The sequence below is a fragment of the Pseudorasbora parva genome, chromosome 11 (assembly GCF_024679245.1).
Source record: "Pseudorasbora parva isolate DD20220531a chromosome 11, ASM2467924v1, whole genome shotgun sequence".
Lineage (NCBI taxonomy): Eukaryota > Metazoa > Chordata > Actinopteri > Cypriniformes > Gobionidae > Pseudorasbora > Pseudorasbora parva.
Window position 1 is genome coordinate 28,242,840 of NC_090182.1, and position 14,093 is coordinate 28,256,932.

At 36.2% G+C, this 14,093-nt stretch overlaps 1 protein-coding gene across 1 annotated transcript in view; it reads left to right on the top strand.

Annotated features, from left to right (window-relative positions):
* The window catches only part of fat1b (FAT atypical cadherin 1b), a 43,450-nt gene extending 32,539 nt beyond the window's left edge, over positions 1–10,911 (top strand). The window contains exons 20-29 of the mRNA XM_067456617.1: positions 676–1,483; positions 1,657–1,788; positions 2,741–2,892; positions 4,662–5,124; positions 5,990–6,143; positions 6,244–6,354; positions 6,432–7,027; positions 8,126–8,245; positions 9,075–9,126; positions 10,783–10,911. Of these exons, the coding sequence (XP_067312718.1) occupies positions 676–1,483; positions 1,657–1,788; positions 2,741–2,892; positions 4,662–5,124; positions 5,990–6,143; positions 6,244–6,354; positions 6,432–7,027; positions 8,126–8,245; positions 9,075–9,106 (2,568 nt within the window). The 3' untranslated portion in view covers positions 9,107–9,126; positions 10,783–10,911. The remainder of the gene's footprint in view (positions 1–675; positions 1,484–1,656; positions 1,789–2,740; positions 2,893–4,661; positions 5,125–5,989; positions 6,144–6,243; positions 6,355–6,431; positions 7,028–8,125; positions 8,246–9,074; positions 9,127–10,782) is intronic.
* Positions 10,912–14,093: the final 3,182 nt, after the last annotated feature.

Sequence of the window (14,093 nt, forward strand, 5' to 3'; positions counted from 1 at the left end):
ATAGCAGTTAAGTAAAAACACTTTTACTGCCTTCCTATCCATAATGCCTGGTCCTGTGCCTGTTATTATGTACATTTTATGTAAGACCCACAGCAAAGGTGCATTCAATTGAACAAAAATGACAGTAAAGACATTTACAAAAAATGTCAATTTCAATTTTCAAATAAATGTTTATATTTCTAATGTTCTATTCACCAAATAATAATAATAATAAAATATATCGTGGTTTCTACAAAAATATTAAGAAGCACAACTTTTTTTTCCAACATTCATAATATTAAGAAATGTTTCTTGAGCAGCAAATCAGCATATTATAATGGTTTCTTAATGATCATATGGCATTAAAGACTGGAGTAATATCTGCTCTACTGCTTTGCCACCCACAGGAATAAATTATAATATAAAATATATGAAAATAGAAATATACATTTTAGATTGTAATAATATTTCTCAATATTTTACTGTAAAAAATACATCTTCAAAATTTTTCATTTAAAAATATTATTCAGTGCTTAAAAGATTAGCTGATGTATATTAAAATTAGAATAAAATAAAAAAAATGATAAGTTTCATTGAATTTTAAACTATGAATGTACAGGTTATATTTAAAAGTATGAAAGTTATAGTAAACCATTACCTTAGTTTAAAATTTTAATTGTCTGTATGTGATTTCAGGTGTCTGACAATGGTAGGCCCCCACTGAAATCAGTCACATCTGTCAGTGTGCTTGTAGTACAGGAGAGTGTGTATCCTCCATCTGTGCTTTCTCTGGATGTATTCATCATGATCTTGGAAGACGAATATTTTGGAGGCATGCTGGGCAAGGTCCACGTCACAGATCAAGATGAATATGACACGGTTACATTCAGTCTAGAGCCACAGTCACACAGCCTGTTCTCTATCATTGGAACGGATGGCAGATTGTTGGCCCGCAGAGGCTTGGACGTGGGTTATTACCAGCTTAATGTCTCAGTCAGTGACAGTCGTTTCTCAGCCTTAGCCAGTGTCACAGTGAACGTGCTGCGGGTCACAGAGCAGATGCTGGACAGTTCTGTTTCTGTGGGCTTTGCTGGCATCTCTGCTGAGGATTTTATCCAGGATCACTGGAAAAACTTCCAAAAAGCTATCCGCAGTGTAGCCGGAGTCCGCAGGGGCGCCATGCAGTTGATCAGTCTGCAGCCTGCAGATATGGACGACGGCCTGGATGTTCTCCTGTATTTTGAAAGACCAGGACGAGGCGTCAGCTCGCTGGAAGCCCTCTCTCAGAAGTTGAAGCTCAACTCTTCCAGAGCAGCCATCAAAGAGATGACTGGACTACAAGTAGTGAGGGTTTTGAATAGCCAGTGCTCAAGCTCTGAGTGTCCCGGTAGTATGTGCAGACGAGTGGTCCTGCTTAACCAGACCAGTATGGTCACATACAGCACTGCCCGAGTCAGCTATGTCACTGCCAAGCACAACATAACAGCCAAATGCCTGTGCACAGGTATGCAGTGTAACAGTGCGAAATTGTCTATTTTATACTATTTTATTAGTTTAAATAATATATTGTAATTATTAATATTTGTATTAATAATTATAGTTATCACTGTTTTAACAATAATACAAGTAAAAATAATTGTAAACAAAATATAAATAAATAAATCTTCTGCTTTTCAGACAGTAAGTGCCTGAAGCATGATACCACCTGTGTAAACAATCCATGTCCAGAGGGCTATGAGTGTGTGTCAGGCCTTGGGGAAGACAAACACAGCTGCATATGCACAGGTGGTGCCAAAGTCAAATGCTCAGGTAACAGTGAATTCATTTCCTTATCAGATAAGACAGTGTCATCTTAAGGACCCATCACAGGTGCAGATTAAATTGTTCCCTGCTTACTTAATTAATAATAATTTGCAAGTGTGTAGTATAAACACACATTCATTAAGTACAATAATACATGGTTCATTTTCAGCTGTTTGCAATTTAATCATTAGGTGCAGGAGTTTACACGCACAATTTAACACAAGGGTATTTTAATGCAGAGAATGGCAGTTTCTTTCGAGTAGGATCTAAGGTGTTAACAGTGAATCAACTGAAGTCAATTTCTTCAGCTGAGAATGGATATCCTCTATTTATATCCATAACGAGAATGTCTTGTCAGTTTTAATTCTCTGACACCCACAAATCACGTGTGATTTGTGATGTTTCTTACAATGGTAACTTTAATTTCTGCCAAAATACCAGTTATCTTGTAAACCCATACTATATTACATTTAGATATTCTTCAAATAATGTACAAAGCTTTCATTATATTTCTGTAATATTGTTATTTTTATTATAGAATAAATAACTGTAGTTTCAATGCAGCCAAAGGCAAAACGGTATATTTAAAACTGTCCTGTGAGCGACCAGTTAGTACAACTATGCACAGATTTAAAGAAATCCAAATGTGAAAACTGATCATCAAAATTCAGTTAAAAAACAGAAGCGATTTTCTCACAGTGTTGCTGTAGTTTCTGTGTTTTGCCTTTGTATGGCAAAATGATATAGTGGTAGAAACATTTTAGCATGGGTATTCTGTGCATGACATTTTCTAAAATTTTCCATGGCTTAAATTATTTAGTTAGACATTTATTATTCCAGTTCTAAAGGTTTGTGAAACAGACACAGGAGCAACCATGATCCAAACTTAAATGTTATCTGTATTTATTTTAATTAATGTGCTACTAACTTTATTTCCTGTTTTTCTCCATGTTCTAAGGAGGATCTTCAATGACATTTAGGGAGAGCAGCTATATTAAATATCACTTGAGAGAAAGCGCAAGTGAAGTCAAGTTCGCTCTTAAGTTAAAAACTCTCTCAAGAGAAGGAACAGTAATGCTTTCCAGAGGATCAGGACACAGCATTCTAGAGGTATAAAAGAAAATTGATTCGCTACTTGTTTTCATATTTCTTTTGGAAGAAAAATCATAAATGTGTATATAAACCCTAATCGAACAAGTTGTCCCTAGAGAAGTTTTAAAAAGTTTAAAACTTAACATTAAAGGGTATAACAGACACATTTTCTGCCGATCCCATGTTAATCTTGAGTATCTATAGAGTTGTATTGCATCCTTCATATCTCTGAAAATTCTTTAGTTTTATCAGATTTATAAAAGACAGATATGCTGTACCAATTCTTCCCGAAAAACAGCCATCATGGAGGCGTGCAGTGGGCTAAAGAGTCACACACACACACACACACACACACACACACACACACACACACACACACACACACACACACACACACACACACACACACACACACACACACACACACACACACACACACACACACACACACACACACACACACACACACACAACAAAACACAGACATTTGATGCAGTTTAACTCACCGCCAGCGGATTTGACACATGACCGGGAACAAACAAATACACTTGCAGAACTCTGTTGCTTCTCTGGGAAAACAAACTGCATCCACTGTTTCCTTAATGCTGGGTTATTTGGGAAGCTGAACAAGGTTATCTTTCCCTTACAACCAGAAACACCCCTCTTTAGTGACATTGATTTTGTGGTCTAAAAACAAAAGGACAGTGCTGACGACGGCTTCTGTAACCTAAACAAAGCTCGTTGATGGGCGTACTCTTGCTCTCGCTCTGGTTTATGTGTGCACACGCTCATCCGGGAGAAGTACATCTGCCTTTTATGACATTATACAGAGCCATACTCTGAAAAAACTTTCCGAAACGTATTCAAATCCGGAAGAAGTGAATTTGGCACAGAAATACTGTCATATGTCCAGTCGTATATGAAATTTTGGCCATGTTTAGCATGATAATCCAACTCTTTAACAGCGTAAATGAGAATGATTGAAATAGCATTAGACACCCCCTCCCCCCAAGGTCTTATTAGTTAATCCTACTATGTAGGATTTTTGCAGTAAAATACCCAAAAAACACTAGGCCAGTGTTATATATTTTGTTCAGTTGAGTTCTTACAATATCCCAAACTATTTGTAAATCTTGAGAAAATTGCTATTTTAACCAAGGAGACGAGAAGTCTGAGGTTATATCTGCGTTACCCTCGGTTTCTGGTTTTATTTGACAGAAACGCTTTACTCTTAGTAGTGTGCAACAAATGTCACAGCAGCCACTGAGCAAATGCTTATAATAACGTCATAACAAATTTTAAACACACTTAAATGTATCTAATATGATAAACAGAGCTGCGTTACCTCATACTCATGACCGGAAAAGCAGAAATGGCGCCGGCAACTGTGTCCCGTCATAATAAAAGTCCCATTGCTCATGAGCCGTGTGTTGCGCAACAATCACTCCAGCGGCCTTGCTCAGCTCCCAAAACACTCATCCTGCTCTGCTTCAAACTACAGTAACGTTAATAATCACATCAATGAACATGAGTCCTATCCCAATTCTTTCCCACTGGCTGTGAGGTGAAGACCACATATCCCAAGATTCTGAGCTCAAACTTGGTGTCATCAAACTATGCATTTGTTTTAAATAAGCAACCTCTAGCTGACAAAATTACATAGTGCAGATTTAAATGATAGTTCATCCTGTTGACGGTAGCCAATGACTTCCATAGTAGGAAAAAATACTATGAAAGTCAATGGCTACTGTCAGGTTACCAACATTCTGACTGTATGTATTCCTCAGATAGTTGGAGGCAGACTGCAGTTCCAGTTTGACTGTGGTTGGGGTCTCGCCACTGTTTCTGTGCACAGTGTCCTGGTGAATGATGGGCAGTGGCACATGGCAGAACTTGAAGTGAAGGGTAACTATGCCAGGCTGGTTCTGGATCAGCTCCATTCTGCGTCAGGCATCATGCCCGGTCCCATCCACTGCCTCAACCTGGGCGACCAGGTGGTCCTGGGTGGACATGCTCAACATCTCATTTCCAGACTCAGGCGCAATCTGCCTGTATCAAACAGCCTACAGGGCTGCATGGATTCTGTGCTGTTTAATGGACAGAGAATGTCCTTGGACTCAAATGATCCATTAGGGGTTGCCATTGAGGACATGGTGGGAGTGTCTCCTGGCTGTGTCTTCTTCCCATCTCCAGACTGCTCCAATAATCCCTGTCTTAACGGAGGGAGCTGCTTAATGAGGCAGAGTGGAGGTAGACTGAACACCACATACTGTAGATTAATGAAAATACCATACTAACGATATCTGTGTTAATACAAAAAAAATGCTCATTCTTCTTTTCATATTAATTATTCACATAAATATTCAGTGATATGTACAGTGGGGTCCAATAGACCTCACTAAATTTTAATTTTAAACCTTGAAATAAACAATTTTGGAGAGAAAAAACTATGGGCACCTTAGGGTACAAAAAAAGGTCTGTAACTTTGAAAATATCTCTCAATTGTGATTTTAGGGTCTAATTCTCACTATTAACTAGCTGCTTATCATCATGCATATTACAAGGATATTGGCTGGTTATTGGTACTTAAAAAGCACATATTAATGCCTTATTCTGAATGACCATGTTCTACATCTTTTATTACAAACTCTCACAGAATTCTGTGAAATTAACACAGCACCTTCATTGAAATGCCACAGATTTTGAGTTAAGGGGCTGTGTTCATTAACCGAAATTCTGTGAGACTAGGTTAGTTAATCCGACACAATAGCTAAACTTAACCCCTACCTTACTAACTATTAATGAGCAGTAATTAGTAGTTTGAGGCAAAAGTGGTAGTTCATAGTTAATTAATAGTAAGAATTTGAACTACAATTTATGTATATATATATATGTATATATATATATATATATATATATATATATATATATATATATATATATATATATATATATATATATATATATATATATAATTTGACATATAAATTAAAATAACACAAGCATTTTAGCTTGTGGTTTCTAACCCCACTGTAGATGATAACTCGTTATCTGACTTCAGTATTATATGTATAAATCAGTTTATGGCAATGCTGAGTCATTCATATTTTCCTAGGTTATGTCTGTAAATGCAGGACTTCATTCTCTGGGACTCACTGTGAGATCAAGATCAGTCCTTGTGACTCCAACCCCTGCCTGTACGGAGGAACCTGCATCCAGAATAACCTGGAGTACTACTGTAAATGCCGTGGCGCGTACTCAGGACAAAGGTACTGCGCTTTCAATGTACTGTGCAAGTGAAATTTTAACTATAAAATCTGTCAATGGGACAGAATTACAGTAAGCCCAAAACTATCTGTATGACCACAGGTGTCAGATAGGTCCTTACTGCAAGGAGAATCCATGCCAAAATGGTGGACAGTGTATAGATAGTCTTGATGGACCCATCTGTGAGTGTGAGTCGGGATTCAAAGGAGAAAGGTCTGTTGTTATCATCCTCTTAAACAAATCATAGTACTTACTTCAAGATTCTTTAATAGCGCATTTGTGTATTTTAGGTGCATGATTGATGTTGACGAGTGTGTGGACAGGCCTTGCTTCAATGACGGCCGTTGTGTCAACACACATGGATCTTTTAACTGTTCTTGCTTGGTGGGATTCATTGGCAGACTGTGTGAGGTGGACACAGATGGGAGAAACCAATTTATATCTTCATCCTGGAACAACTGGATTGGAGAACTGGTCGCAATGCTGGCCTTCCTGACGGCCATTTTTGTTTTGACGTTGCTCCTCTTAATAGTGTGGAAAGGAACCCGCAAACCTGGCAACAGAGATAAAGACCTTGACAAGTACAAAGATGTTGATTCTTACATTCAGAGGTCCAGTGTATACAACCAAGCCAGAAAAGAATCCTGCCCAGACACCCCGCCACAGGTCCCAGTGCGACCCATCTCCTACACCCCCAGCGTTCCTGGAGAATGTCGAAACAACCAAGGCTCCGTGTCTGAGTTCAGCAGCTTTATGCCAGATCCACTTTTTGGTAATAAGAAGGCTGTGTGCAGTGTTGCCCCTAACCTACCACATCGCAAAGCATCCCATTCCCACTCGGAAAAGGATTCCATACAGCAAGTGGATTGGGATGACGAGTATGAGGGTAAGTGCAGTCTGAAGCCTTAGTTGGTGGCTTCAGGTTTGAGGTTTAATTGAGATATACATCATATGCTGGAAAAGTCTGTAGCAATTTCCAGTTATGCTGACTTTAAAAGGTGCATTCATTAAAAAAGCGAGTATGATTTGTCTAGTCATGTGATGTCTAGATTGTCAGATTTTATTTTTTATTTCATATTTAAGTCTATTCTTTTAGATGTAACACTAGTTACTGAAATAACAACAATAGATTTCTGGTTTTGCTTGAAATTAATGAAAGGGTTAGTTCACCCAAAAATGAAAGTTGATGTCATTAATGACTTACCCTAATGTGGTTCCACACCCATAAGACCTCCATTCATCTTCGGAACACAGTTTGAGATATTTTATATTTAGTCCCAGAGCGTATGGAAGTGTATGCACACTATACTGTCCATGTCCAGAATATAAAAAAGGTAATAAAAAATCATCAAAGTAGTCCATATGTGACATCCGTTAGTTCATTAGAATCTCTTGAAGCATCGAAAATACACTTTAGTCCAAAAATCACAAAAACTACGACATTATTCAGCATTGCCTTCTCTTCCGGTTTGGTTTTCAATCCTCAAATAAAGATTGAAACGGTTGTGAATCAGTGGATTGATTCATGATTCGGATCGCATGTCAAACTACCAAACTGTTGAAATCATGTGACATTGGTGTCCGAATCATGAATCAATACGCTTATTCACATCTGTTATTTTTGTGATTTTTGGACCAAAATGTATTTTCGATGCTTCAAGAGATTCTAACTAACTAACTGATGTCACATATGGACTACTTTGATGATGTTTTTATTCCCTTTCTAGACATGAACAGTATAGTGTGCATACACTTCCATACGCTCTCGGACTAAATATAAAATATCTTAAAACTGTTCCCAAGATGAACGGAGGTCTTACGGGTGTGGAACAATATTAGGGTGAGTCATTAATGACATAAAATTTCATTTTTGGGTGAACTAACTCTTTAATGAATAGTAAATTGTTTAACGATTGATCTTAGTTATGACCTTTGCAAAATTAATCTTTACTTTATTGTTCCTTCTTTGCATTAATTCTTCCAGAAAAAGTCCTAGATTTGACTTCCTGTTTAGATATTGAGGACGACAGGGTTTCCTTTACTCATGGTAATAGAGGACTGCAGTCCATGTGCCCCCTCCAATCTGACGTCACAGAGGAGAACAGTAAGTTTCCCAATCCAAAACTTTTTTACAAATGCAAAAAAATAGGTATTTTTCTGTAGAGAATATTTTTTTTTATATTGTGCACTGGTATATCAACTTATGCATACATATGCATCTTTGCTGTATCTATAATGAATTCAGCCCCCATATGGATTAAATCTCTGCACATTTTCCGAACATGCAGTGTAAGTGTTATGCATGTAACTAATGATTAATTAGAATTAGAGTATTAGCCAGTTGTGTGTTGCTTATGGATTGTGTCTAGCCTTATGGTGCTTACACTATCATTTAAAAGTTTGGGGTCAGTAGTTTTTTTAAGGGTCCTTTATATTCAGGAAGAATGCATTATATTGATCAAAAGTGACATTTAAGACATTTATAATGTTACAAAAGATTTCTATTTCAAAGACATGCTTTTCTTTTGATCTTTATTATTAATCAAATAATCCTGAAAACCATGGAGGACTGGAGTCACAGTTGCTGAAAATCTGCATCACAGAAATAAATTATATATTAGAGTATTTCAGTATTTTTGATCACATAAATGCAGACTCTGGCATAATCATTTTTTAATTTTTTTATTTAAACATTAACAAATCTCAACGACCCACAAACTTTTGAATGGTAGTGTAATATTATTTTTGTAGTACAGTATACTATTCTTATGATTCTAGTAATAATTTTAATCACCTGAACACATCATCAGAATTATATTTAGGCTATATATCAACATTCCCTGTATACATATAGTCTAGTCTTTTGTAGTTTTACGTAATTTAAGAATTGTAAAATAAGGTTTAATGACTGTTTTATTCTTTACTTTTACAAGCCTCCAAAGTGATACACCCTGTCAAAACTTAGATTGACATGGTGAGAAAAAGGTATACACAGTATGTTACATCTCACATCATGTTGGTGGTTTCATATTGTGTTTCTCTGACTCACTTCAACTAATTGTTATACTCACCGGTAATCGCATGGACATTTTAAGAGATTAATTTTGCATTTAAAATGTATTATTAAAACTCTTAAAGGAGTAGTTTACTTTAAAATGAAATTTACCCTATGATTTACTCACCCTCAAGCCACCCTAGGTGTATATGACTTTCTTCTTTCTGATGAACATAAGTGGAGTTATATTAAGAAATATCCTGACGCTTCTAAGCTTTATAATGGCAGTGACGGGGTCCATTGAGTTTGAAGCTCAAAAAAGCATATCCCTCCATAGTAAACGTTCTTCACATGGCGGGGTTAATAAAGGCATTCTGAAGCGAATCGATAGGGTTTTGTAAGAAGTAATAAATATCGACATTTAAAAAAAAAAAGGAAAACATCTAGCATCTGACAGATCACCTCGTATTGAAGATGCACAGAAAGTGTAACGCCTCTCGCAGTTTAAAATGCTTACTCTACGTTCCAGTTAGTGGAAGGCAGTCTGGCGAAAGCTAGATATTTTACTTTTTATAACATTTTTAATATGGATATTTTTCTTACAAAACTCCATCGATTCGCCTTTAGAAGTTTTTATAGTGAACTACTCCTTTAAAATGTGAAAATGGCCTTTTCTTTTTCTTTGCCTTGTCAACAAAAGATTCTCATGAGCTTTGGTACTTTGAAAATGACAGTGTTTATTTCTATTTTGTTGTTATTTATCAGCCCCTTCCTGCATGCTCCATTGCTTTAGCAAGCTTGTTCACATGGAACAACTCTGTGAGTTTGATAGGTTCTTGTGAATTGCCTATAACAGGTTGTGCACTAATGCACTGGCATCGATCTATGGGGCACTTTGATGTTTAATCTTCTTTAACTCAGAGGAGTTATAACAAGCTCTTTCAAACCAGTGTGCTCAGATCTTTCTCACTGTCTAAGATTAATGAGCCTCAGAACTATCAAAGCATGCAATAGTCGGAAGATACAAGTGAGCTTTACTGAAGTGTGTCTGTTGTGAAACAGATGCGAAAATGTGCATGCTGTGACAATATACACTACTGTTCAGAAGTTTGTGGTCAAAAAGTTTGTTTTTGTTTTAAAGAAATTAGTACTTTTATTTAGTAAGGATTTCTTCAATTGATCAAACACAGTATAGACATTTATAATATTACAAAAGATTTCTATTTCAAAATCACCATAGAAAATTGTTTTGTAACATTTATAATAACCAGAAATGTTTCTTGAGCACCAAATCAGATTTCTGAAGAATCATGTGGCACTAAAGGCTGAAATAATGGCTGATGAAAATGCAGCTTTGCCATCACATTTTCAAACCAAGTTCTATTTTCTATTAAGTGATTTTAAAATGTAACAATAAACTATATTACTATTTTGCTGTATCTTTGATCAAATAAATGCAGCCTTGGTGAGCAGAAAAGTCTTTTTCTTCTAACCAACCCCAAACATTTGAATGGTACTAGTGTATAAGCATTTACAGTATAGTTGCTCTAATGTTCTAATCTGTTTACCAATACCTACCTTTTTTTAAAGTTGAATAAATCTAAAGATAAATGTTTTTAACACTTTGTTTTTCTATTTTACTACAGGCTATTACTGGGATACCTCAGATTGGCTGCAGAATATCTACTCTCCTGAGAACCAAGGTTTTCTCCAGTATGAATTTGTGCAGATGTCCTCCTCCATGCACACCGCTCCAGATATTCTTGACATGGACTACCTTACTGATGGCGATGACATTGAGAGCTTCCTGCCAATTCAAGCTCTCCCTCTTAATACGGACATGTCTACAGTTCTAGAGTACGGACAACATACCAGGCCAGAGGTCCATCCCATTATCCACCCAACAACAAGGTCATACTCCATGTTCCCCAGTCAGCATCACAGCCATGGCTACCCACAGCCCATTGATACAAACTTTGAGATGCCTCTGAGCCAACAAAATATAGGACCTGCTGAGAGTCCTGAATCCTTGCCCTTACGAAACAAAAATATATTGCAATATACTAGAATTTATATTGCAATACATTAGAAAATATATTTCAATGTATCAGAAACTTCCTCATATATTTGAAAATATATAGCAATATATGGATGGACAACCTATTGCTATATATTGATTCATATATTAAAATACATTGATATACAAACAAAACTGAATTATTTCATGTATGTTTATTGAAACAAAGTATTTTTTGTGAGTTAAGCAAGCTCCTGCATATGTTTACAGAGGTTGATTAACAATAGCCCAAATCAGATGGTGCATGACATTCAATATATTTTCTATATTTAGAAAATATGATGGTGCATGACATTCAATATATTTTCTATATTTAGAAAATATTTCTATTAGGGCCGGGACTTTAACGTTAATTACGTGACTTTAACGCGTTAATTAATTACGCAAAAAAAATTTTTTACCACACTTATTTTTGCACCGCGGAACGTTTTTCAATGAATGAGTTTCGACGGACCAATTATACTGGAACACCAACTAGCGCTCCGGAGTCACGACGACAACAACGAACCATGTGAACATCAACGAAGCTATGGAACGAAGAAGCTGATGAGACTGCTTTGCTTGCCCCCGTGGATGGGAAATTTTGTTTAAAAAAACGAAAGAATGGAAGCGTCGTCAAGAGCATGGTTGTGTGCAAGCTATACAACAAGGAATTCGCGTATCACCGCAGCACATTGAGCCTCAAATATCACAAAAATGCTTTTGCTAAACTGGCAAACATGCACTGGTCTGCTGGACTGAAATAAATAAACAATATTTTGTTGATTAAGCTTATGTATTCAGTCATTATTCAATGGTATACTAAAAATACATGTAAAAAATTACTTCTCATTGTTCTCAGGTCAAATATTTATATGCAATTAAAATGCGATTAATTAATTACAAAGCCTCTAATTAATTAGATTAATTTTTTTTAATCGAGTCGCGGCCCTAATTTCTATATTATATTTTAATCTGTTATATTTTAAAATATATGACAGACAGTGTACATTAGATTATTTCATATTTACCATGTTTACAATATATATGATAATTATATACTATGTAATATAAATCAATATATTTAGGACATATGTTCCCATATAAATCTGATTATATTATCCAGTACATTGAGGTATATTATCTCATATAATTTTATATATATTTACATAAATATACAATGACTCTTCCAATATATAATTTCATATATTGTAGGATATATTTCAATATATATAGCAATATATTGAATAGTATAATGATATGTATTTAGTCAATATATGAAAACGGCAATAATTGCAGTATTGTCCCATATATTGCAATATATAACTTGCATATATAATATATTATTATATAATATATCATATGATATATTACCATGTAAATTTCACAATATATGGAGACACATGATATATATTGTCAACTAATATATTGAGAAATATATTGTCAACTAATATATTGAGAAATATATTTTTGTTGCGTAAGGGTGGAAAGTCATTTGTGAGCCACACATTTCTAAACTCACTTACTCAGACTTGCCAGCCAGTGGTTAGACATTTGTGAAAAACTTGGGGAAGCTGTGGTTGGTAACACAACCAGAGACTGAGGTGTGACTGTGGTGGGTTTCTTGGTTCTGATTTGAAACCACCAGTAGTCTCTCATGCAGAATTGTCTATCTATATTCCTAAAGTAAAATCTTTTATGGTAGGATATGACACTTACATTTGATCCTAGATTTACTTTAAAAGTGCACTCAGTATTTTATAACATACAGGTGCTGGTCATATAATGAGAATATCATCAAAAAGTTTATTATATCACTAATTTCATTCAAAAAGTGAAACTTGTATATTATATGCATTCACACAGACTGATATATTTCAAATGTTTATTTCTTTTAATTTTTATGATTATAATATTACTTAAGACCAATACAAAGAAAGGATTTTTTAGAAATCTTGGACAACTGAAAATTATGATCATTAAAAATATGAGCATGTAAAGCACTCAATTCTTATTTGGGGCTCCTTTTGCCTGAATAACTGCAGCAATGTGATGTGGCACATTCGATCAGTCTGTGGCACTGCTTATCTGTTTTGAGAGCCCAGGTGGCTCTGATAGTGGCCTTCAGCTCTTCTGCATTGTTGGGTCTGGCATATCAAATCTTCCTCTTCACAAGGTTAAGGTCAGGCAAGTTTGCTGGCCAATTAAGAACAGGGATACCATGGTTCTTAAACCAGGTACTGGTTGCTTTGTCACAGTGTGCAGGTGCCAAGTCCTGTTGGAAAATGAAATCTGAATCTCCATAAAGTTGGTCAGCAGCAGGAAGCATAAAGTGCTCTAAAACGTCCTGGTATATGGCTGTGTTGACCCCGGACCTCAGAAAAGTGAATCAACACCAGCAGATGCCACGGCACCCCAAACCATCACAGACTGTGGAAACTTTACACTGGACCTCAAGCAATATGTATTGTGTGCCTCTCTTCTCGTCTTCAAGACTTTTTGTCTTTAACCCAGGCGACACATTTTTGACGCTGTCTGTTGTTCAAGAGTGGCTTACAAGGAATGCGACAGCTGAAACCCATGTCTTGCATACGTCTGTGCGGAGTGGTTCTTGAAGCACTGACTCCAGCTGCAGTCCACTCTTTGTGAATCTCCCCCATATTTTTGAATGGGTTTTGTTTCACAATCCTCTCCAGGGTGTGGTTATACCTATTGCTTGTACACTTTTTTTCTACCACATCGTTTCCTTCCCTTCGCCTCTCTATTAATGTGCTTGGACACAGAGCTCGGTGAACAGTCAGCCTCTTTTGCAATAACCTTTTGTGTCTTGCCCTCCTTGTGCAAGGTGTCAATGGTCATCTTTTGGACATCTGTCAAGTCAGCAGTCTTCCCATGATTGTG